Raw genomic sequence first — 23,758 nt, 5'->3', positions numbered from 1 at the left:
CTACTCCTCTCGTCGGGGAGGAGTACAGAAACCAGTTTAAGAGCCCATTATATCGATATAAAGGGCCTCATTGTGTGGATGGGTGCAGCGTTAAATCGGTTTAACGCCGCTAAAATCGGTGTAAACGTGTAGTGTAGACCAGGCCAAAGTTACCTGAGTTCAATACCACCCTTTCCACCTGGGGTTGACCATGCCTAGTTACACTGAGGTAAAAACTATGATACTTTGCCTCCACTAAGATATTACACTAAGAAAGCTACTTCATGTTAATTATCATGGTGTAAAAACATATCTTTTTTGGTAGCAGCAGATTAATTGAGGAAGAGTTTTAAGTTTCCACTGGTGATGAGACATTTTATTTATTTATTTAGATATGTTAAAAGTTGAAGGGACAATTCATTATTCCAAGCCCTGAATAGCATAGGACTGGTCTGGCTGCCTACAAGCTCACAGTATGTTTCTCCTTGGTGTTGCAGTTTTTCAACAAAGATATAGCTAGTTTGAAGGCTCTTACCTTGTTCTGAACAGTTCAGGGAATCCAAAAGACGCAAAACTCTGTTGTGGATAGTTTTGATTCCATCATTACTCATGACTGGAGGAGAAACCTGTGGAGATGCCATCAGAACACTAAGGAGGAAAAACAATGAAAACAAATTGTGGCTTAAGGATTACCAGGAGAAACAAAAGAGCGTGGGAAATAGATGGAGTGCAGCATACCATTCTTAAAATACATGGCAAAAAAGATGCTGCCCTTATGTTTAATTATGTGTTGGATCATGCCCAAAATGCTAACAAAGGGCTTTGAAGGAAAGCCATAGCAGTATATTAGCAGAATGTATAACACCTGTGACAAACTCAGACCAGCAAGCTATAAAAGAGTAGAGGAAGGCAAATATATCAGCCTCAGGATGAGCAGGTCCCTGTTCCCTTAGTAGCCAAACAAAGGTTACTCCAGGCCAATCAAGTCACCTGATGCTAATTAAACCAGTTAAGGTCATTGGGCTAATGCAGGTATCTGATTCCAATTAACCAGCAAAGGGTCAGTTAAGGCTGTTAGGCTAATGGAGACAGCTGGAACTAATCAAGGTCCTACTCATACTGCTTAAAAGCTCTCCTTCCAGTTCCTCAAAAAAGCCCAGGTGAAAGGAGCTGGAGGAGACGAAGCGTTGCTGAAACCTGAGGTAAGGGTGAAGCTGGGAAAAGGGAATCATGGGGAAGTGGCCCAGGGAATCAAAGTAGCATCAGTGGTGAAGGGGAAGCCGCCAACAGCTACTACCATTACGTTCCCTGGGCTGGAACCCGGATTAGAGGATGAGCCTGGGTTCCCTCCCTTTCCCTCCGCCCCCCGCATGCTCTACAGAGATCCCCTTGAGAGGGGAAGCAGACTTAGGTCCAGTTGGAGGCCGAACTGTGCCTACTGAGCTCTAAGGAGCAACAGAGACTGTGGGTATTCTACCCTTCCACCTCCCATAATGGCCTGTGACAAAAGTAGCTCAAAAAGCTGTGACCTTTGCCGCTATACTGAGAAAGAGAGGTCACACTGAGGGTCTTAGTGAGCTTCTGAGGCCACTGAATCCCCCTGGAAGCGCGGGACCCACCAATACAGGCTCAGAGCTTTGTCACACACCTTATACTCATTAAGTATCAGAGAAAGCAGCAGAGAATCCTGTGGCACCTTATAGACTAATATACTCATTAAATTACTCCTATCAAGAAGCTCAAGCAAAGCCTGTACACTACTTAAATTTGCAAAATAGGGCGTACATAGGATGAAAGTGACACACCATCCTGGCGGTGCACTGTGCTGGGTGAATTTTATCCTGAAAGAAACTAAGAAATAGAGAAGCTAAGGATCAAGATAAAGTGGGAATCCACAGAAGACAAGATAAATGGATGGGAAATGTGTGGCCATTTCAGAGGATTCATTATCTCTCTCATTCAGACTGAAGGGAAACAAGGGATCTTTTAGAAAAGAAAAAGCTGTCAGGTTGATTGTATTGCAGCGGTATCATTAAAATATCTATTCAATATTCACAGTGTTATGGATATGAATCAAAGACCATTAGAGAGACAAGTTGGATGAGGTAATATATTTTACTGGACCAATTTCTGTTGGTGAGAGAGACAAGCTTACACAGGCCTGAAAAACCTGAAGAACCTGACCTGAAGAAGAGCTCTGCGTAAGCTCAAATGCTTGTCTCTCTCTCACGAACAGAAGTTGATCCAATAAAAGATAGCATCCCACCCACCTTGTCTCTCTAATAACCTGGGACCAGCACGGTTACAACAACACTGCATATATCAAAGACTATTGAAATCTTTAGGACTGTTTCCATTGACTTCAATAGGCATTGGATCAGCTGCTCTATGTTCTGCATCTATAAAATTTATGGTAGGTGCGGAGTCATTGTACATTTCAGCATTGCATGTGGAGTTACAACTGCTGCCCTGTTTACATACTGCAAGAGATATGCAAACAGCATAGAGGAGCTGATTCGTCCTGTGTGGATGAACACACACTGCCTTGCAAGAATGGGCCCAGAGCAAGGACAAAGTATGGTGCTTATTGCGACTCCATATTTATTATAATGATCTTGGATAGGTTTTCTCCCCTCAATGTTAACCTGAATATTTTCATTCTGCCCAGGTGCACATTAGAAGAGTAAGCGGCAAGAGCCTCAAAAGGGGAAGTTGCTGCTGGGATATGCATAAAAATTGCACCTGTCTCACTGTGTCAAAAGCATCAGGAAAGGAATAGTGAGGGCACTAGATGCCACGGATTGCCAAAAGTGAGCACAAATTATGTAAAGGAGCAGGTAGTAGAAATAGAAGCTGGTGTTGCGGTTTGTCCTTTATGTCAAAGTTGAATAGTTTTGCAAGAACTTTTGTGGTCTTGAAGGTAGCTGAAGAGTCTAATTATTAATTCCCTGGCTGGGCAGGAAAATTTAAAAGCCAGGAATGTTTACTAAGGGTGTTCATAATAAGGATTGCCAACCCCCCAGGATTGTCCCGGAGTCTTCAGGAATTAAAGATTAATCTTTAATTTATTATTACATCATGTGATGAAACCTTCAGGAATATGTCCAATCAAAATTGGCCACCCTATCCATAATTCCTGTTTTCTTTGCTTGCAAGGCCTCAGTTTCTCCTACAGGGTAATAAAATTTGCTCCAAAACTTTCTGCACAAGATAGTACTTCACTGCTCTGGTACAGCAGCTTCCCATATATTAATATCAATGTCACCGTGGGTGGAGGTTCTTCGTGTGTCTCTTGATCTTTCACCTATAAAAAATCACTGTGCAATATTTTCTTGAGAACCTGTTATTTCATGTAGAAGGCATGCCCAGTCTGGCTAAGATGTAATTGCATAACAATAATTTCAAATTGTATTTGTGCAAGCTCTTTGCACAAACCCTTTATTGTTGCATTTATCATGCCACTTTCTAGGTATTCCAGCTCCAAGGTGCCACTGACAAAATTCTGCACAGCTCTTTGACTTACAGGTGATAACACGTCCCTGTGAGATGGAATAGCACAATGAATGTTATGTCTTCTTGTGTGATACAGTCCTGGTTACAGATCTGGAAGCAGCAATCTAATAAATGTGGACACTCACAAGTAGCTCCTCTATTAAGAGTAGCATTAACAAAACTCTTTTGAAGAAAGCGAAATCTGTTATCACATTGAGAGTGGCTCCACTGAGGATCGTGATACTAGATCTTATATGTGATTCCCCAAGTGCAGGTTAGTACATTATCTCAGTTTTCTCCAGACTAATGGCACATTGATTGTTTTTAGTTTCCTCTGCTTCTTGTTAATGATAAGCAAGTGTGAGTCCCAAGTCTACCAAGATCACAACCAACCTTCTTGGCAACTTCTGTAAGGGTCTTCAGACTGCTCAAATTAAGGAGCTTACCAGGTGTTTATTAAATACAGCTTGCCAGCATCATCTCCATCAATCATTGTTGGAAAGAGAGACTTGACAAAGAGTCACTTGGTTTGACTCCATTGGATATGTTAAAGTGGACCAGATACAATGATCTCCACAGATACACTATCCAGCTTTCAGTTACGAAGCCAGTGGATGAGTTGCACAAATTTCTCCCGATACCCCAATTTGGGGCACAATCCTGAAGTCCTTTTGCTTTAGATGGGAGTTTTGTCTGAGTACGAATTGGGAAAGGACTTCAGGACTGAGCCCACTGAGGAAAGTTTTCAGAATCCTAGTTGGAGAGAGTGTCAAAGTTTCAATCAGGGCAATAAAGACTATGTATGAGTCTCTGTTTTGTCTCCTCCATTTTCCCTGTAACTGTTGAGCAACAAATATCATGCCAAAGATACTTCCTCCTATCTAGAGATATAGTTTCAAAGCCACAAAACTCTAAAAGCCAGATTCACCACTCTGGTCTGGCTGCTTGATGCCAATGTAGCAATGCAAAGTAACCGTAAACCTAGTTTAATATTTCTTCTAAGCCAAATTCATAGAGTGATACAAAGCAGCTGGAATATACCAGTGCATCTGGCCCTGAGATCTTCTGAAAGGAGCTGGTTAGCTAATATCATCAAAAACTTATCAAGGAGCACAGAAGAAAGGATTTGTTTTCATCTGACATTTTGGACAGTCACTTACCTAGCCTTTCAACTTCCACGTGGTAATGATAGCTGCACACCGACTATGCCTCAGAACAGGTTTACGGCCAGCAGACACTGGGTAACATTTGCAAAAGTACTTGAGTGACCCAAGAGTTACTTTCACAAGTGACTCAGTAACACAGGGTATGTCTACATGTCTACACGGCCCATAGGAGCAAGTCCTCCAACCCAGGCTGACAGATTTGGGCTAGCAGGGCTTGTGCTAGTGCTCTAAAATCTGCAGTGATGTTTTTAGTATACTCATGCGAGCCCCACTAACACAAGTCTCTTAACCCCAGGCTGAAAGGTTCCCTTCTGCGGGCTGTGCAGACATACCCAGAGGGGCTTGAGTCTCACTGAAAGTCAATATGTTACCCACCATCCTTAGAGACCTTCAGACATACAGTAAGATAGCCCTGCACCACCGAAACTAACTCCCTTTCTGTTCCTTTGAGTTGCCACATCATGACCGCCTGCTCAATAATAGGCATAACCACCATACCATCAGCTCCCTTCCCATCCTTTCTGTTGTCCTACCTGCTTGCATTCTGAAGAAAAGCAAATATATCCTTCATTCTCAGACTGCCCTGGACCACATCGGGGATCATCAAGAGGAAATGCCACAGAGAGGTTTCATTCTGCACTCGTGAGATGAGTGACAGGAACGAAACAGTTTCTTTGACAAATGTCACCTGGTACTGAGGGTCCTGCTGCAACTTAAACCATAAAAATGAAATAAAATTATTTACAGGCTAAGAGGACATTTTATATTTGTTAACTAGCTGCACCACATAACAAAAATATTCACATTGCGCATTCAAACGGGTATAGCTATCTGGAATTCATACCAGAGCATTTTAAACCCTGGTAACCCCAGGACACTTTTGGAAAGTGTTTACCAGTTGCATGAAAATCAAAATTGGACAATATTTTTTAATGTAATACAATTGTGGGCTGAGTACGCTATTTATTTTGAGTGAGGCTGCACCCTTTCAATCCAGCCTCAGCAAAGGATAACACACAACTGCAATGCCCCAAGAGCATGAGAAGGAACCAAATTGGGGTCTCTTGGAGTCACAGTTCAATCCCTGCCCTTTTTCTAACACAGTTTACAACCTCCTTTAAGCCAGCTTAGTTGTGCTGCCTGGTGCTTTATGGGGTTCTGCTTATTCCACACCCCTGACAAGCCACTCCTCACCAACCTGTGTGGGGCCTAGGGTGACCAGATAGCAAGTGTGAAAAATCGAGACAGAGGGTAGGGGGTAATATGCGTCTATATAAGAAAAAGCCCCAAATATTGGGACTGTCCCTATAAAATCAGGACATCTGGTCACCCTAGTGGAGGCCGGGGGCAAGAGGTAGCAGCCCTTTGGCAACTGATTTCCCTCTACTTAAGACCCAGCAATTCAGTCAAGGAGACTCCACACACCTTATTCCCCAGCGCAGGCATTCAGCAGGGCTTATATCTGGGTGATTCTGCACATTGTGCCTACGGTTGTGTCAATGGAGCATATTCCTCCCAAGTGTTTACACCAAGGATGAATTTGGCCAGCCCATCTAAATTCCATTTCAAGTGATTGTTTCAGCTGGTACAGGACTTGGGATGAGTCCAGCTCTAGCTAGTCTTTTCATGGTGAGTAACTGATGAGCACGGCGAGGTGGAATAACTTGTTCTCCTTCATGAAATCCCCTCCACAGATTCCCACTCGTGGACCCAGAACAACAAGATTCTACAGCAGAGATCATAAAGCAATGGATGGAGGGAACAAGACAGGTGGTAAAACTAGAACCAAGGGGAGGGGTGAGAAAAGAACATGGGCCCAATTCTCTGCTGGTGCAAACAGGGAGAAATCCATGTAAGTCAATGAAGCAGCACCTTTACATCAGCCGAGCATTTGGCTCTAAGTGGTAGAGTGCCATGACCAGGATTCCTTTATTAGACGCATCTCAGTGCTGGAGTACGAATGTGTCAAAGCATAAGATCCCTGCAGTCTAACTAGTTTTAAAGACTTTGCATCTGTGCAGTGCTGGCTGTGACTCCATCATGCAATACGTTCGGAGAACCCTCCTCATGGGTGTCACCTAATCTAGCTTTCTATATGAGTCTGAGAATATTCTGTATGAGAATGCAAGACAGCCCTCATCCTGATAAAAAGGGAGCATACAACTTAAGATATAATTGTTTTGCGTGATAAATTATATGGCTGTTTGAAAGATGATCTTTCACAGGTTATTGGGATTGACACAGGAATTACTGTGTGAAATGATATGGCTCCTATGAAAGAGGTCAGGTTAGATGGTCATGATGATCTCTAAAAATCTACTTATATTCTCAGCAGATCCCTATTTTTACTAAAGCAGACAGACTAGTAATGGGCGGAAACAAACCATCTTTATTATGGGAATTTTCAAAACACCAGTCGGAGTAAGTTAGATGCCTAAGTCTCATTGCTTTTCAATGGGCATTGAGTGCTTCATTACAGTAGATTCTTTGAAAAAATGCCACTCCTAAACAATTACATTATCCTTGCTCCTAAGGAATTAGAATGCAAATTCTTTAGGGCAGGGGCCATCTTCTGGTTGTATGTTTGTACAGCACCTTGCACATGGGATCCTAGTCCATTAGTAGGGCTCCCAGGCACTACCCCATACAACAGTCCGAATAATAATAGCCGTTCTTAATATTCTCAATGGAGAAAAGAGGAGGTGGCTATTCACCTGAGATATCTGACTTCGGAATGTGTGGAAAAATGATTCTAAAAGAGACGAGTTGGTAAAACAAAACGTCCTGTGAACATTTGCTCCTATGCTTTCCCAAGGGAGATCGGAAGAGGGTATATATGATGACATGATCTCACAGATAACAATTCTGAGGTTCGCTGCAGATGAATCCTGTGTCTGCGCCTAAAGGGAAAATTTAACATTAGTGGTGCTAAAAATAAGTCTTTCCTGACAGTCACTTTAATCAAAGCAGTAAGGAATTATGACTGGCGGTAATTAGGTTAAACAATTTAGCCCTGAGCCCACAAACATTTACGCACATACTTAATTTTATGCATGTGAATGGTGCCACTGACTTCTCTGAGTCTATTCACATGAATATAGTTAAGCACATGGGTAGGTGTTTGCATGATTGGGGCCATAGCATAAAAACATTAATATACTCAAAGTCCAGGGCATAGTGTTGTACGTTAACTGACAAAAAGCTCACAACCCTAAACAATTCTTATCACAGACGGATAGTGTGGTATCTCCGAAACCACCGTGTGGTAGCCATTGGCAAATACTGGCTAGGATAGCAATGACTATGACATGGTATTTTAGTTGAATGTGAAAGAGGATATACATTTTGCCTCATGGAGTGCCCTGGCTTTGAATGAACTAGAGAAATCCTGTGCTCGAATATCAGAGGTATGGTCTGTTGGTATTTGGTTATCTGTGAAGTGGCAAAGTAATTTGGATTAATAACATAACACTTGCGGGTTATGCTAAGAGGAAAACGAAATTTACAATAGTCACTTAACAACTCACCTTCCACAACTATCTTCCCTTTCCTAAAATAAAATGCATGTTCAAATGATGGGAGCAGCTTGTCAGCTGGCATCGCAATTATCGTAACCCCATTGAAATCAATTCACACCAGCTGGGAGTCGGCCCCCTTCTGCTTAAAAGTCTGTTATTTAAACAAAAATAAATTCATTCCATGTCACTGCACCGTGGATGCAAAATTTACCTTCCCCAAACTTAGAATTTTGTTGAGCATGTTTATTCTGGAAGTCAAGTTGTATGGTGATGAAATATCCTCCAAGGTGCTTTTCAGGTTAGCTGTTGAATCTGATAATGCTGTAATAATGAGAATTTTCAAACATTATACTTAATGTAATGTTCTGACACAAATAACCCCATAACTCTTAATCTCTTGAATAAACCACCTCATGCAATAGAACTGCTAGCAACGCTATACCTTTGTTTGTGTGATTAGTACTAGTGCAAGGTGGAAAACAGTTTTCCCATTGCACAAAAAGTGTAGAGATATTAAAACATTTCTCCTCCTAAATTGGGACAAAAAGTAATAATCCCGACATTTGTTGGAACCAACATTTTTTTAAAAAATCGGGTTGGTCACTTTCAAAACAGTTCATTTTGATCATTTCAGAATGTTTTGTTTTGATTTTGATCTTTACAAATCATTTTTACCAATAGCACAAATTTTAAAACAAACATTAATTTCAAAACAAAAAAGCAGAATTTTTTGTTTCAAAAATGTCGAAACAAAACATGTTGACAGTCTCATTCCTTCCCCCCCATTCCCCAAAAAAATTTCAACTTGAAAAACTGGTCAAAACCAACTCATTTCCATCAAAACTTTTGGTTTCAACATTGGCATTTTCTCATGAAAACTGTTTCCCAAAAAGTTCTAGTCACTACTGCATCTTCAAAGATGTATGTCAATATCAAATATTTAAGGGATTTATCTGATCTAATGAAATCCTAAAGGTCACATTTTCCTTTTGTAACCTTTTAAAACTCATCCATTTGAATGTTTCATTGGGTCTTCACATTTACTTTAATGCTGGGTCTTCAGTCTTGCAGCCATCATACTTGGTGGAGTCATCTTACAAGGTCTTAGAAGGTAATGACCTGGGTCTGTGGTTGGATGGGACATCTCTAAGGAGTACCAAAGCACTGCAAGAAGTGATCTTAGTGATTCATCGGGTGACACTGTTTATTATCCTACTTGAGGTATATTGCACATCCTCACCTGATGTAAATCGGCATAGTTGCACTGAAGTCAACATTCTTAGAACTAGGGCTATCAATTAATTGCAGTTAATCACGTGATTAACTCAAAAATTATTTATAATTAAAAAAATTAATTGTGATTAATCGCAGTTTTAATTACACTGTTACAGAATAGAATATTAATTAAAATTTATTAAACATTTTGGATGTTTTTCTATATTTTCATATATATTGTATTCTATGTTGTAATTGAAAACAAAGTGTATATTCTTTTTTATTACAAATATTTGCACTGTACAAAAGAAATAGTATTTTTCAATTCACCACATACAAGTACGGTAGTGCAATCTCTTTGTGGTGAAAGTGCAACTTACAAATGTAGATTTTTTTGTTATATAACTGCATTCAAAAAGAAAACAATGTAAAACTTCAGACCCTACAAGTCCACTCAGTCCTACTTCTTTTTCAGCCAATTATTAAGACAAAAAAGTTTGTTTACATTTACAGGAGATAATGCTGCCCTCTTCTTATTTACAATGTCACCAGAAAGTGAGAACAGGCATTTGCATGGCACTTTTGTAGCCGGCCTTGTAAGGTATTTACGTGCCAGATATGCTAAACATTCATATGCCCCTTCATGCTTCGGCCACCATTCCAGAGGACATGTTTCCATGCTGACGACCCTCATTTAAAAATGCGTCAATTAAATTTGTGACTGAACTCCTTGGGGGAGAACTGTATGTCCCCTGCTCTGTTTTACCTGCATTCTGCCATATATTTCATGTTATAGCAGTCTCGAATGATGATCCAGTACATGTTGTTCATTTTAAGAACACTTTTCACCTGAGATTTGACAAAACGCAAAGAAGGTATCAATGAGAGATTTCTAAAGACAGCTACAGCACTCGACCCAAGATTTAAGGATCTGAAGTGCCATCCAAAATCTGAGAGGGATGAGGTGTGAAGCATGCTTTCAGAAGTCTTAAAAGAGCAACACTCCAACGTGGAAACTACAAAACCCGAGCCACTAGAAAAGAAAATCAACCGGCATCTGCTGGTGGTATCTGACTCAGATAATGAAAATGAACATGCGTCAGTCTTCCCGGCGTTGGATTGTTATCGAGCAGAACCCATCATCAGCATGAACGCATGTCCTCTGGAAGGGTGGTTGAACATGAAGGGACACATGAATCTTTAGCGCACCTGGCACGTAAATATCTTGTGACGCTGGCTACAACACGGCCCTGAGAACTCCTGTTCTCACTTTCAGGTGACATTGTAAACAAGAAGCAGACAGAATTATCTCCTGCAAATGTAAATATAATTATTTGCCTGAGTGATTGGCTGAACAAGAAGTAGGACTGAGTGGACTTATAGGCTCTGAAGTTTTACATTGTTTTATTTTTGAATGCAGTTAATTTTTGTACTTAATTCTACATTTGCAAGTTCATCTTTCATGATAAAGAGATTGCACTACAGTACTTATATTAAGTGAATTGAAAAATACTATTTCTTTGTTTTTTTACAGTGCAAATACTTGTAATCAAAAATAAATATGAAGTAAACACTGTATACATTGTATTCTGCATTGTAATTGAAATCAATATATTTGAAAATGTAGAAAACATCCAAAAATATATAAATAAATGGTAGTATGTTGTTTAACAGTGTGATTAATCGCAATTAATTTTCTAGTTGCTTGTAGCCCTAATTTGTATACATTCTAGCCCTAATTTGTATACATTCACATGTTTGCAACTATATAGTTCATTGAAATCAATGCAGTTACGCAGGTTTACATCTGACCTGTAATCATTTGAATGAGATGTAAAATTCAAGACTTCCTGACCACCTCCGGTCATTATAAATACTTAATAGATATTACAGAATGTGAATTATGAATTCATAATTTAACTGAGTGCTCCTTGGAACAGAGATGTCCATCTTGAATGTTTGGGAAACTCCTAGCACATACTGTATAATAATAATTATGACTATTTATACTTGAAACCTAAGTCCAAAAGATATGCAGTACTCCTTCAGTGAAAGAGAAACTTGTGACCAATGGAAACATCTCAAAGATTAAACATTCACATTGCCACAAATGAGCTACAGGGAAAGGATTTTTCACAGAAATTATCTACTGAAGAATTTTGAATAAGAAATTTGCAAAAATCATAGTCAGTTTGTGGATGAGTTATAATCAGGAAAAAAGGCAATATTAGTTACATGCATTTTGATTTATGAAATATTTGGAAGGCTCTAGGGGGCATCAAAGATCTCATGAAACTCCTTAGAAGAAAACCCTAGTGTTCTGGCCACATTCCAACATTGGATTCAGCTCTAGGAGGACCTAAGCTCTGATCCCTAAGGGGTTAAGAAATGTTTGAGCTTTGTAAAGAAATGTATTTGTGATTATTCCCACGAGTTTAAAATAATAGCACTACTACCCTCAAGCAGCCATAGAGAACATATCAATCATTTCAACAGCATTCTTCTAGGAATGGCATCTCTGTCAGGAGAGCTTTAAAAGATGAACCTTTAAAAGATTAGACCTTTCCCTCCACATGCTGAGAACTCTCTAAACACTAATAGAATTGAATAACATACCCAGTGAAGCGTTCCTGCTTTTTGGAACCTCAGCACTCTGCAGTGATGGATGGATGGTCTTCCCCAGGTTAGGTGACCTTTTCTGCTTTCTGATATAAAGGAAGAGATGAGACCTGTAGCTCCACATTCGGTTGCTTAAAACTGAATTTACGCTAAACTACAGATGGGCTCAGGTTAGAGCTGGAGCTGAGTTTCAGGGCTGGTTGGATGAAGGGTTTTGATTCATACTCCCTCTGCACTGAAGTTCTGGTTCAGTACCATTGACTCCAGGGAAAGGCCCAGGTACTGAATATAAGAAGGCCAAATTCACCCTTATGTGGCCCCACTGACTACAACTGAATTACATCTGGCATTAATTTGGTTCAATCTCTATTTAATTTCTTGTATTTGAATGAAGGGCTAAACATAATCAGATTCTGTCCTTTGCCAAGACATGCTCGGCACAAGACCGGGGTGGGACACCAAGGAGTTGATTATGTTTCCCTGATTTTATAGTTGCCCAGGCTTTACTGCAAGTTAAAGCAACCCAGGGGCTACTCTAAATTAAGACAACAGGCTGAGCTCCCTAAGGGACTGTACTTCTCTTGAGAATCACCATAGGGTACCAGAGCGCTACCTCCATCCTGTGTATCATCTCCTAAACTGGGGGTGGGAGTGAGGGAGTTGGCATGGGAAACAGTTTCACTTCACTGGGGGAAATCTCAGCTGGCTAGCAGCAGGCAGATGACATTCCATTGCTCAGGAAGCAAGATGGAACTGAAGCTGAGAAACTGGCTTATTTACTGTGTTTGGTGCAATAGAAATGAACAGTTCAGAGGTAAGATAGCAAAATGACAAGTTTAACCAAGCTGCATAATAGGAGACAAATTTTTAGTTTTCTCAGTGTGTCTCCCCTAAAATTCTCCAGAAAAAATGTCTAGCGGCAACATATGCAGCCAATGAAACACCAAGGTAGAAGTGTTATGTAATCAAAACAAATTCCCATTGGCTGATCCTACCCTAGAGACATGACTGAAATCAGAGACCTCCATGTGTTGTTTTGCTCCAAGTAACCCTTTTGCTGATATCACAGACCCTACTGTTTTCAGCTAGGCTTTCGCAGCCTGTAAAATTGGATAAATTAAGCCTCTAATCAATGAGCACGTGGGCGTGTATACACACATGCATGTGCACACCCACAGATAGATTTGCTTTATATTGTATAAAGCAATGTATAACCATTACCAGTGACAGGAAAGCTGATTAACAATCCAAATGACCTGGGGGAAAGGCTACAATTTGGCCAAAATATTTTGTTTTTCAGTTGCCAAATTATTTTTTTAATCGGTTTTTGAGTTTTCAGGTTTTTTTCCACATTGGTCCAAATTTTCTGCTGGGGAAATACAACCTTATCTGGCCCTCTTTACACAAAACAATAAAAGACAAATCAAGATGAATGGCAACATTTGAAATAACCTTGGGCCTGAGAGTTATAATTTCTTGATCACTAATTAACCACCTTCTTTAAGAAGCACAAAGAAAATGACGACTGCGGGGCCAGCCTGGTTTACTGGGTAGAGCAGTGGGCTGGGAATCGAGAGACCAGGCCTCTATTCATTGCTGTTCTACTCAGCTGCTATGTGATCTTGGGCAAGTTCAGCTCTTGGTCTATTTAGTAGAGCTGTAAGAAGAAAGAGAATTCTGTTTCATGCAATATTTTCAGATCTGGTGTCAATTCCCATTTGGAACGAAACCCCAAAATTTTGAAATTCTTGGTGAAAGGGGATGGAGTTCCGGTTCTGGGGCTGTTCCCCTGGTGAGCTGCCCCAGAGCTCCCCTGGGAATTGCAGCTCCCGATATTTCCTGGCTTTTGACTCCCTATTGGGCCACCTGATGAGCTCACAGAGAGCTGAGCGCCCTGAGAACCCCACTCCACAGCTGCCTGCCAGGAAAACTGCAGAGGAATTGAGAAGTCAAAGAGCTCAGGAGCTGAGGTTCCTAATGCTTCCAGGTTCTCAGCTGCCAAAGAGCTGGGCAGGCAAGGAAACCAGGCCGGTTTCAGAAACCTGGCAGGCAGGATTCCATCAGAGCCCTGCCTGGGTTCCGTCACAACTTCAACAAAATGAAATCGTCTCCATGAAACATTCCATCAGAGCTTTTCCAACCAGCTCTACTATCTAGCTAGCCAACTCTTTAGTGCAAGAACTGTCACTTAGGGCATGTCTGTAGTGCTCTCCCCATTTCCTGAAACAGTAGCGCAAGCGCAAGCAGGACAAGTTCTTCAGATGGTGCCTCATCCATGTTGCTGGCTCCGGTTACCGGGAGTGTGCAGATCCAGAAGATGACTCAGCTGGATGTGTTGACAGGCTGAGACAGTTTCTGGAACAGTGCCATGGAATGGACAGTCAAGTTTCCCCACAGTGCACCACAAAGAAAGGGCTACAGCTGGGGAGTGCACTAGGAAGCCTGGGATAAGCTGGTCTGGCTCTGGTCTGTGTAGGGGCAGTGGGGATGTGTGATCACAGGTGGGAGATCAGGATTCAGAAATTCTAAACCCAGGGTTGCTAATCTGTGTGAACACTCAAGCACAGGCTTAGAACCACCAAGCCTGCCGACTTGAGTCCCACAGACCCAGGCTTACCCTGCAGTGTAGACACACTCTTACACTGTGTTCATATAATGCTGAGCACAATGGTTCCCTGCTCTTTGTTGGGGCCTCTAGACACTAGTCCAATAGAAATTATAGCAGTCACTCTAACACAAGTTTCCCAGTGTCACCCCAGAGGTACTGGGCCAGATCATCGTGTATGTAAGTCAGCAAAGTTCTGCTGATTTCAGTGGAATGACAGATCATCTACACCAGCTGAGCATCCGGCCCACCCACCTTGGGTGAGAGGTCATCGTTCCAAGCTGGGAGAGCTGATTTACCAAGAGCATCTTTTAGGGCTCAAAGTAGGGCCGGGTTCTCAACCTTTTTCTTTCTGAGGCCCCCACAAAATGCTATCAAAACTCCATGGCCCAGTTGTGCCACAACAACTGTTTTTCTGCATATAAAAGCCGGGATCAGCAGGGTGAAGCAAACAGGGCAATCGTCCAGGGCCCCACGGCACAGGGGCATCCGCAACACTAAGTTGCTCAGGCTCCGGCTTCAGCTCTGGGGCTTGGGGCCCTGGGCTGCAGTCCTGCATGGTTGGGCTCTGGCTTTCTGCCCTGGGCCCTAGTGGGTCTATTGCCAGCCATGCTTGGTGTATCCCCTGAATCCCACCTGCGGCCCGCCGGGGGCTCCAGGTTGAGAACTGCTGCTTTAGGGAATATTGACAAAAGATGAGTGCACAGAGGTCCTGCTAGTAAAACATTAACCTTTGCAGTGGGGATCTACACTACTCCTGTATTTCTCTGGCAATCTTACTTAAGCCTTCATGTGTGTGTGTGCGCATTGAGTGTCGGAAGATTCTCATAGTGGAAAGCATCGGGGAATTATAATGTTGGTGCCACCTCCTTCTATAATTATTTTAATACTAACATTTTTAAAGTGCCCAGTGGGCAATTTGCCCATTACACACGTTTCTAAAGCACTGTAGTGCGTAGGACTGGTCTACCACTCATTGAGGGTGATGCCCAGAAATGACGTGCACGACGGCCCTCATACGTCACTGAATGGCTGGCTCCCTAGCTTATAACAACAAAGCAGTTTCCCTTACCGTCTGAGAGGGGAGTTTCCAGGAAGTCTTGGTAACAGATCTTCTGGTGTGTATGGTGTGTCCTTGCACTTGGCATCTGAATCACAGAGCACGGTTTGTAGAAATGGGAAGAAACCGGCACTGGGGAGGTTCCGAGGAGCTAGGTAACCTGGAAAAAACAAATTAAAAAAAAATCTAATTCCTGTGACATGGTGTTTTCTTCTTTTGAATCTATAATAATTTTCTAAGTTCAGGAGCTTTGGCTTGAGTCTCATTTATGCGAAGGCCCCTTCACACCACTCTGGCAATGCAAAGGGGATGTCTGATACTTGTGAAGGACATTTCTGCCTATGTTCAGGGCTGCCCAGAGGATTCAGGGGGTCTGGGGTCTTCGGCGGTGGGGGGCCCCTGCTGCTGAATTGCCACTGAAGACCTGGAGCAGAAGAAGCTCTGGGGGCTGGGGCCCCGTGAGAGTTTTCTAGGGCCCCCAGAGAGAGTGAAGGACCATGCTCCAGGGGCCCCCAAAAATTCTCCTGGGGGCCCCTGCGGGGCCTGGGGCAAATTGTCCCACTTGCCCCCCTGCCCCCGGCAACCCTGCCTATGCTAAAGCTCCTTTAGGCTGCCAGAACCATGGCAAGGGGCCTTAGTGTAAATGGAAACTAGTGTTCCTTATTGTCACAAAGATTTTTGTCAATCCACACACACTACAAGATTTTGAGAAGTGGGAAAAAAGATGAGTATATAAAAGATGAGAAAAGCCTTAGAATTGCAATGGCTAGATCCTGCTTTTGAAAGGCAGGACTTAGCTCCAGCATAACGACTAAACATCCATAATCACAGGGTGGATCTCTAGGGTTTGCTTGGGACAGCCTCTTTTCAGGACCACAGGCTTCTGTATCCAGTCCCCACTGAAGTAATGGCTCCATTGTGGCTTTTGCCACAAGCTTCATAGATGGGGCAGAGCAGGAACAGATCTGGAACTAGATGGCTTCCCTTAGTGCGCTGGCTCATCTATGCTGATCTGTGCACAAAGGGGGATGGAGCTACCAGTGCCTGCCCTCCGGCCTCAGCAAGCATGGGAAAGGCAGTATCAGCCTCATAGTGGCTGCATTCCCCCACATCCCGTGTTCAGTGATCCATGCAGCCAGCCCAGGGCAGTAAGTGAGTGCCTTTATGTCCCCTTCCTCCCTTGTGCAAACCCATTGCCAGGGCCAGAATTGAGCCTAAGGGTATTGCAACAAAACATCTGTGGCTGGCACTGGCCCATGTCAGCTGACTGAGACTCACAGGGCTTGGGCTGCAGGGCTGTAAATCCGCCATGGAGACATTTGGGGTCGGTCTGGGCCCTGGACTCTGGGACCTCATGAGGAAGAAGGGTCCTAGAGAAAAGGATCTAGCCCAAGCCTGAACATCTACATTGCCATTTTCTAGCCCCACTGGCCCAAGTCAGCTGACCCAGGCCAACCACAGGCATTTATTGCAGTGTAGGCATATCCAAAGACCCAGATCCTCAATGGTACTTAGGTACCTAACTCGGGTTGATTTCGATGGGGTCTACATGATTTGAGAGGCCAGCATTTTAAATACAGTTTGCCCTGCCCTGCCCTTTGCCAGCCAACACGGCTCATTAAAGGGCCTTATTTTCAGTGATAGCACCTCTAGTAAATCCTGGAGCTTTCACTTAATCACAGCATATAAGAAGAGATGCACAAATAATAAAAAACACCTGGCAAAGGCGGTTGCTCTTATTTCTTATATGGAAACGAGTCACCCACCTGAAAACTCTGTGAGGCCTGTAGTGGCAATTGATTAGCTTGCCCTTTAACCACAACAGATGACCAGTCACGCCTTTGCCTGATCTGGTCACCACTTTCTCTCCAACTCTGTCATGGGCCCCAGCATTAGGCCTATTAAGTATTAGTGCTCAGCAATGCCTGCAAAGCTGAAATGACAGCCTGAATGGTCCCAGTGGTAACATCGGTGTTAGCAACATACTGAACACTCGGAACGTATGGCTCTGAGTCAATGGAATAAATACATTGAAATCTAGGAAATCTAAAAAGAATGTTTTCCTTGCATTCTAAAACCCACTTCATCAGATGCATGCAGTGGAAAATACAGTAGGAAGATATATATATACACAGAGAACATGAAAAAATGGGTGTTATACCAACTGTAATGAGAGTAATCAATTAAGGTGAGCAATTATCAGCAAGTGGAAAAAACATTTGTAGTGATAATCAGGATGGCCCATTTCCAACAGTTGACAAGAAGGTGTGAGTAACAGTAGGGAAAAAATTAGCATAGGGAAATAGATTTTACTTTGTGTAATGACCCATCCACTCCTAGTCTTTATTCAAGCCTAATTTCATAGAATTATAAAAATATATCAGAGTTAGATGGGACCTCAGCAGGTCATCTAGTCCAATCCCCTGCTCAGAGCAGCATCAATCCTCAGACAGATTTTTACCCCAGTTGGTCCCCTCAGGGACTGAACTCATAACCTGGGGTTTAACAGGCCAACGTTCAAACCACTGAGCTATCCCTCCCCTTAGTTTAATGGTGTCCAGTTTGCAAATTAATTCCAATTCTGCAGTTTCTCATTGGAGTCTGTTTTTGAAGGTTTTTTTGTTGGAGTATTGAGATTTTGAGGTCTGTAATTGAGTGACTAGAGAAATGGAAATGTTCTCCGACAGGTTTTTGAATGTTATAATTCTTGACCTCTGATTTGTGTCCTTTTATTCTCTTGCATAGATACTGTCCAGTATGGCCAATGTACATGTACTGCCACATATTGTACAAACCAGTACAGTTGGTATGGAAACACCCATTGTTTCATGTTCTCTGTGTATATATATATCTTCCTATTGTATTTTCCACTACATTCATCCAATGAAGTGGGTTTTAGACCATAAAAGCTCATGCTCAAATAAATTTGTTAGTCTCTAAGTTGGCACAAGTACTCCTGTTCTTTTTTATTTCAGAGAAAACAGATCTTAAAACAACTAACAGACGATATGTGGGGTGCAGGGAGCCGAGGCGGGGCAGCCGCGGGGCAGCGGGGCAGCCAGGAAGCTGGGCTACTGGCAGGGAGCTGCACACAGAGCTGAGAGCCCGGGCTCTCAGCCCCCCACACTGCCCCTCTTAAGTCAGTGGAAGCGGTTCAGGTGAGGAACGAATCACCGACAGAAAAAGGGCAGTGTGGACATGAATCACCACAGTAATTACTGCGGTGGCTGTAAATCAACCTAACATAGGTAGACTTAATTTTATAACGTAGGCATGCCCTTCATAACCAGGCTCTTTATCAGTACTCTTAGGAGATTACAAGGCATCACCACATCCATCACAGAGCAGAAACCAGGAAGTTCTGAGCTTTCACCTCAACTCTGCCTCTGGCTGGCTACACGGCCTTTGGTAAGCCCCAGCCCAGGAGTTGTAACTCAGAGAATTCCTTGCTTTGTGGAGGAAACAATTTACAGCAGCGGCAGCCCTTTACTGAGTGCAGCTAACTCCCCCACTCACATCAGCTCAGCTGCACTGGCCCATCCAGGGCGGAGAAATTGGATCTGCTTTGCAACCTTTTAATGTAACATTCATTATCATCATCAACACTGAATTTCGCATTATTTCTACTGCTATGCAATAGCTCAGCAGACCTGGGGGCGGGGGGGAATCCCAGAAATAGTATGTCTTTCTGTCACTCAAAGCATGTGGCAACCAACATATCCAAGGAAATGCCTGCCCTAGTCTTTCCCCTACTGCAGCGATGACAACAGTTCACAGCAGCATCTTTTTGTCAAAGTGGTTTCACCCATCATGACAGTATGATTCAGAACCCAGAGTTTTATCTCTTTAATAAGACGTCCAGTGAAACTCTGCCTTTGCTATCAATGAAACACGCTGCATTCATACCCCTCTCGGTCAAAATCATGTTCTCTCTCTAAAAACACTTTAGTTTTCTTAGTTCTTTACTAACTCTTAAAGAAAAGTACAAACTCCCAACCAAACAAAACTCACACCACAATGAACTGCAGACCTACACCTGGATCCATCTGGTACGTGTCCACACTCATGGAGAGACATATTAGGCCACATCTGCAGCTGCTGTAAATCAGCATAGCTTGATTATAGTGCAGATTGGGCACCGGAATGCCTGTTCCCCAGGAAATTCCAACATTTTGGCAGTTGTTTTAGTTCCAAACTGGAACAAAAAGTCAAAAAAATTGAAATGTCCTGCAGAATGGAAATTCCAAAAGAAAAAATTGATTTGAAACCATTAAAATGTTTCATTTTGATAGAATAAAAACACTTTGCTTTGATTATGCTGAAACATTATAAATTATTATTGATTATGTATAAAACATTAGCATTAATATTGAATAGGGTATAAAAGTTTAATCAAAATATCTAGAAACAACAAAGTCTAAAAAGAAACTTTTCTACTGTATCAAAATGAAATGTTTTGACGTTTTTAAAACAGTGAAGTCAAAATGGTTCATTATGACACTTTTCCACCTTAAATTCTGTCAAAATCAATATGTTCCCACAAAATATTTCGGTTTTGACAAAAATGCATTTTCTGATGGAAAACTGTTCCATCGAAAATTTTTCAACCCTTTCAACTCAGCTGAAGCCACTAAAGCTACATGGATTTGCACCAGAGGAGGATTTGGTCTGCTGATTTCATTGGTGCTTCCCATGAACACAAGGGTCCTCTTGCAGGACTGGGGCCCAGAGGAATACAACCATGATCCCTGACATGCAAACATGACATGCTTAACTATATTCATGCGAGAATGTTCATTGAAGTCAATGATACTGCTCATGAGAGGGAAGGTAAGCAAGCACTTAACTGTTTGTAGGATCAGGACCATCATTACCAACACCAGGAAAAAGAAATCAAATTTACATATCTTGCATTTTCTATTTTAAACTTCTAGAGGTTTGTCTCTTTTACTTATTAATTAAACCAGCACAGGAGCATGAGATAATGGTAAATGCTAATGACAAACATAGAGCCAGATGCTCAGTTGGTTGTAAACCCACAGAGAGAAGCTTATTTACACCAGCTGAGGATCTGGCATGTAATCTATCGACCAATACATTTCTCTACCTTTTCCTTATTCTCTTTGATTGGCCACTTTCCAACTCTGGTTAAAATGCAGTCTTGGCATAAGAATATGCAACTCCCATTTGGAAGTTACACCGATTTATACCAGGACTGAATCTGCTCTGCTGACTCACTCATTGGCTTCCTATTACTGTTGTCCTTAATTAATTTCTTCTTATGTGTCTACATCCTGTATTTCTGGCTCTTAGTGGTTCACTTTTCCTCTTCAGGTTCTCTGTATTCACCTTCTGCCTTGCAGCACCTGCCAAAGTTAATATTCTGTCCTACAGGATGTATGGGGTCTGAATGGTTTCTTCTCGGGCCTTAAAAATGTTTGTTCCTTGACATTTAAGAATATTTTTCCTCCCTCCCTGTTCATTCTTATTTGTTTCAGGCAACTTTTATGATCTTTTCATCCATCCTCCCTCCTTTTGTCACAGAACTACCAGTTTCTTGGGGTAAGAAACTTCTCTTACTCTCAAATTTGCCATACCATCATATTTTAAACCTTATCAAGTCCTCCCATGCTCCACACATAAGACACATGGACTCCATAGAACACTCAACCTGTCAAATAGTGCATTGAACGTATTTGCGGGTAATTTGTTCATTAAAAACCACTGTGTTTAATCTGAATGGTGTTTTGTAATTTGGAACTAATTAGATGTCTATTGTCATTTATATTTACCAAAATTTTACAAAATGTATAGTCAAAATATTTACATGAAAATTTCCTTTGTTGAATTCTCCACACAAAATGTTTAAATTTGCTGTGCATGCGATCTTCTCCCTTCTCCATACACAGTTCCCTCTCTCACTCTCTGCTCCCATCCCTGTCATGTCCCTCCCTTATGTTGGCAAGGAACTGTGACTTTATCTCCTGGCCCAGTCATATGACCGTGGTTGAGAAGATAAAGATCAACAGCCCCGTCTCATGACACATGACTTCAGTGGCTACTGTTACACCCGTTGTGCAAAACACCAACTCCCTGCCCCCAACCCTATGCTGCCTGGTGAAGCTCCAGAATTCATTGTTCCCAGCTTCAGATGTTCATTGCACTGTTCCCATAAGCCACACAACAATCTGACATTCAGTCAGTTACAGTCACGTCACCCATTTTTGCTGTTGTGGCCTCTCTAAGCTCTGTCGGTGTTTCATATGCACCATTCGTGTTTGGATCAGGACGCTGGTAGTACGCACTCCACCATATTTACACAAGCACAGATTCTACCTCATGTTCCTCCACCAAAAAATATTCATTTGATACAGGCTATGGCTACTTCTAAGTATACAGTTGCTCTCTTGGTTCTGCAACCTCAACCATCTCTTCTATTTATTTATAACCAGGAATTGTGGTAAGCCATTAATAATTCTCACCTCACTCTCTTTTAAAATTACCAATTCTATTTAGGTCTTATTCAGAATTTGCCCCAGGGCATGTCATGAGGTGATAAAAGAGGGCTATGGAGTGATGAGAGGTTAGAAACCGCTAACCTAATACCAGTGTTCCAGCTAGTCCATTTTTGCTTATTTGCCTTCTCATGGGCTATATGAGATCGTGTAGCTTTTAATTCAGACTGCTGCATTATGTGCTTCATCTTATGCTACTGAATTATTGCTCCTTGTTCAATTTCTTCCTTCCCCCTACCAGGGCTGTAGTTACTGTCTGATTGCTTTTTAAAGGATATATAATTCCAGTGGAACTTCTGCCATCTTCCTTAGAAGATTTCATTGTGCTACCTGAAAGCTGCTCAGAACTTCCCAGTCTTTCCCCAAGTCCATGTTTATCTCTTTAATTGGTGACTAAAACTTTGTTGTGAAGAATAATTTGATAAAACTCTGTCCAGAATGCAACTATTAACCTCCAGGCCTGGCATCCGATTGTTTATTAGACTGCGATTGACAAAGCTAAAGAAAAAATTGAAGTTTTGTTAAAATATTTTCCCATCAATGTGGATGCTTCTCCCAACCTTATCCAGGGAATTCTGACATGTTGGATCTACAGAAACAAGATTCTTCTATTTCCAGCTGGGCTGGATGTTGTACAAGAATAACCTCTCTCATTTTATTTTGGCACTTCCACATCCAGGTGAAACCCAGAAATGCAGAGCAGTGGGGGAAGTGAAATATAATGAAAGAAAAGTAGAATATTCATAAAAAGATTTAGTGTGAGGTTTTCAATGGTAGTTGAATGGGATCAAAATCCCCTTATTTTCTCTGAACCTATACACCCATTTCTGGTATCAACCAGGTAGCATCAACTGATCCAGATGAGTCAAGATCTGAACCATTCCAAATGAAAGGCAACTATTCAACTAAAAGCACCTGTATAAATATGAGGTTTCGATTTGCTCCATTATAAGCATGAGGGCCAGACACTAAATAAGGTCCAGATCCAGAATTCCCTAAAGTTTGGGGGTTTCATATCCAGGGCCTGGGAGCAGACCTCTTGCAGGCTGAATGAAAAAACATTGAAGTGCACAAAAACGGGAAGGAAGTTAAATGAACTCCTTCAATCCTTAGAAAATATCTGAATCTCGCTCTGGATAGAAGACTGAGGTTTTACCAAAACTCATTTGCTTATCCCTCCTCTCTTTACATTGAGTGATGAGGCATGACACCAGACTATCAACATGGGGTAGAGTCTTGTTAAAATATTGACCAGTTCTGCTCTAGCAACAACTATGTGGCCTTTAAGGACAACTGACATAAGAGCCATTGGCATCTCTTCAAAACATAGCTCTGACACCAAATATACATATTAAAAAATCAAACAACTTCAGAATTATCTGCTGACTGATCCAATAACTGGCTGGTCCATCCCTAGTTTTATGAATCTGGTAGTAAGATATGTGATGGGGCAAGGCCAGATGGCTACAGTAAAGTACTGAGAAACAGGTATGTTAGCCCCAGGCTAAACAAATCCCTAGTACCCTGGTACCAAATGGCAGTTGCTCCAGGTTAATCAAGGCACCTGGAGCCAATTAAGACCTTTCTAG

General features: G+C 42.0%; 1 protein-coding gene across 1 annotated transcript in view; it reads right to left on the bottom strand.

Annotated features, from left to right (window-relative positions):
- ABCA12 (ATP binding cassette subfamily A member 12) overlaps positions 1 to 23,758 on the bottom strand; it is a 142,703-nt gene that overhangs the window by 110,675 nt on the left and 8,270 nt on the right. Inside the window, exons 3-8 of the mRNA XM_032805314.2 lie at positions 15,667 to 15,814; positions 11,987 to 12,075; positions 8,367 to 8,476; positions 7,352 to 7,537; positions 5,171 to 5,349; positions 515 to 627 (exon numbers count right to left, since the gene is read on the bottom strand). Coding sequence (XP_032661205.1) covers positions 515 to 627; positions 5,171 to 5,349; positions 7,352 to 7,537; positions 8,367 to 8,476; positions 11,987 to 12,075; positions 15,667 to 15,814 — 825 coding nt within the window. The remainder of the gene's footprint in view (positions 1 to 514; positions 628 to 5,170; positions 5,350 to 7,351; positions 7,538 to 8,366; positions 8,477 to 11,986; positions 12,076 to 15,666; positions 15,815 to 23,758) is intronic.

Source organism: Chelonoidis abingdonii, chromosome 10 (genome assembly GCF_003597395.2).
Source record: "Chelonoidis abingdonii isolate Lonesome George chromosome 10, CheloAbing_2.0, whole genome shotgun sequence".
NCBI lineage: Eukaryota > Metazoa > Chordata > Testudines > Testudinidae > Chelonoidis > Chelonoidis abingdonii.
The sequence above is the reverse complement of the archived record's forward strand: the minus strand, read 5'-3'. Positions and strand labels throughout refer to the sequence as shown.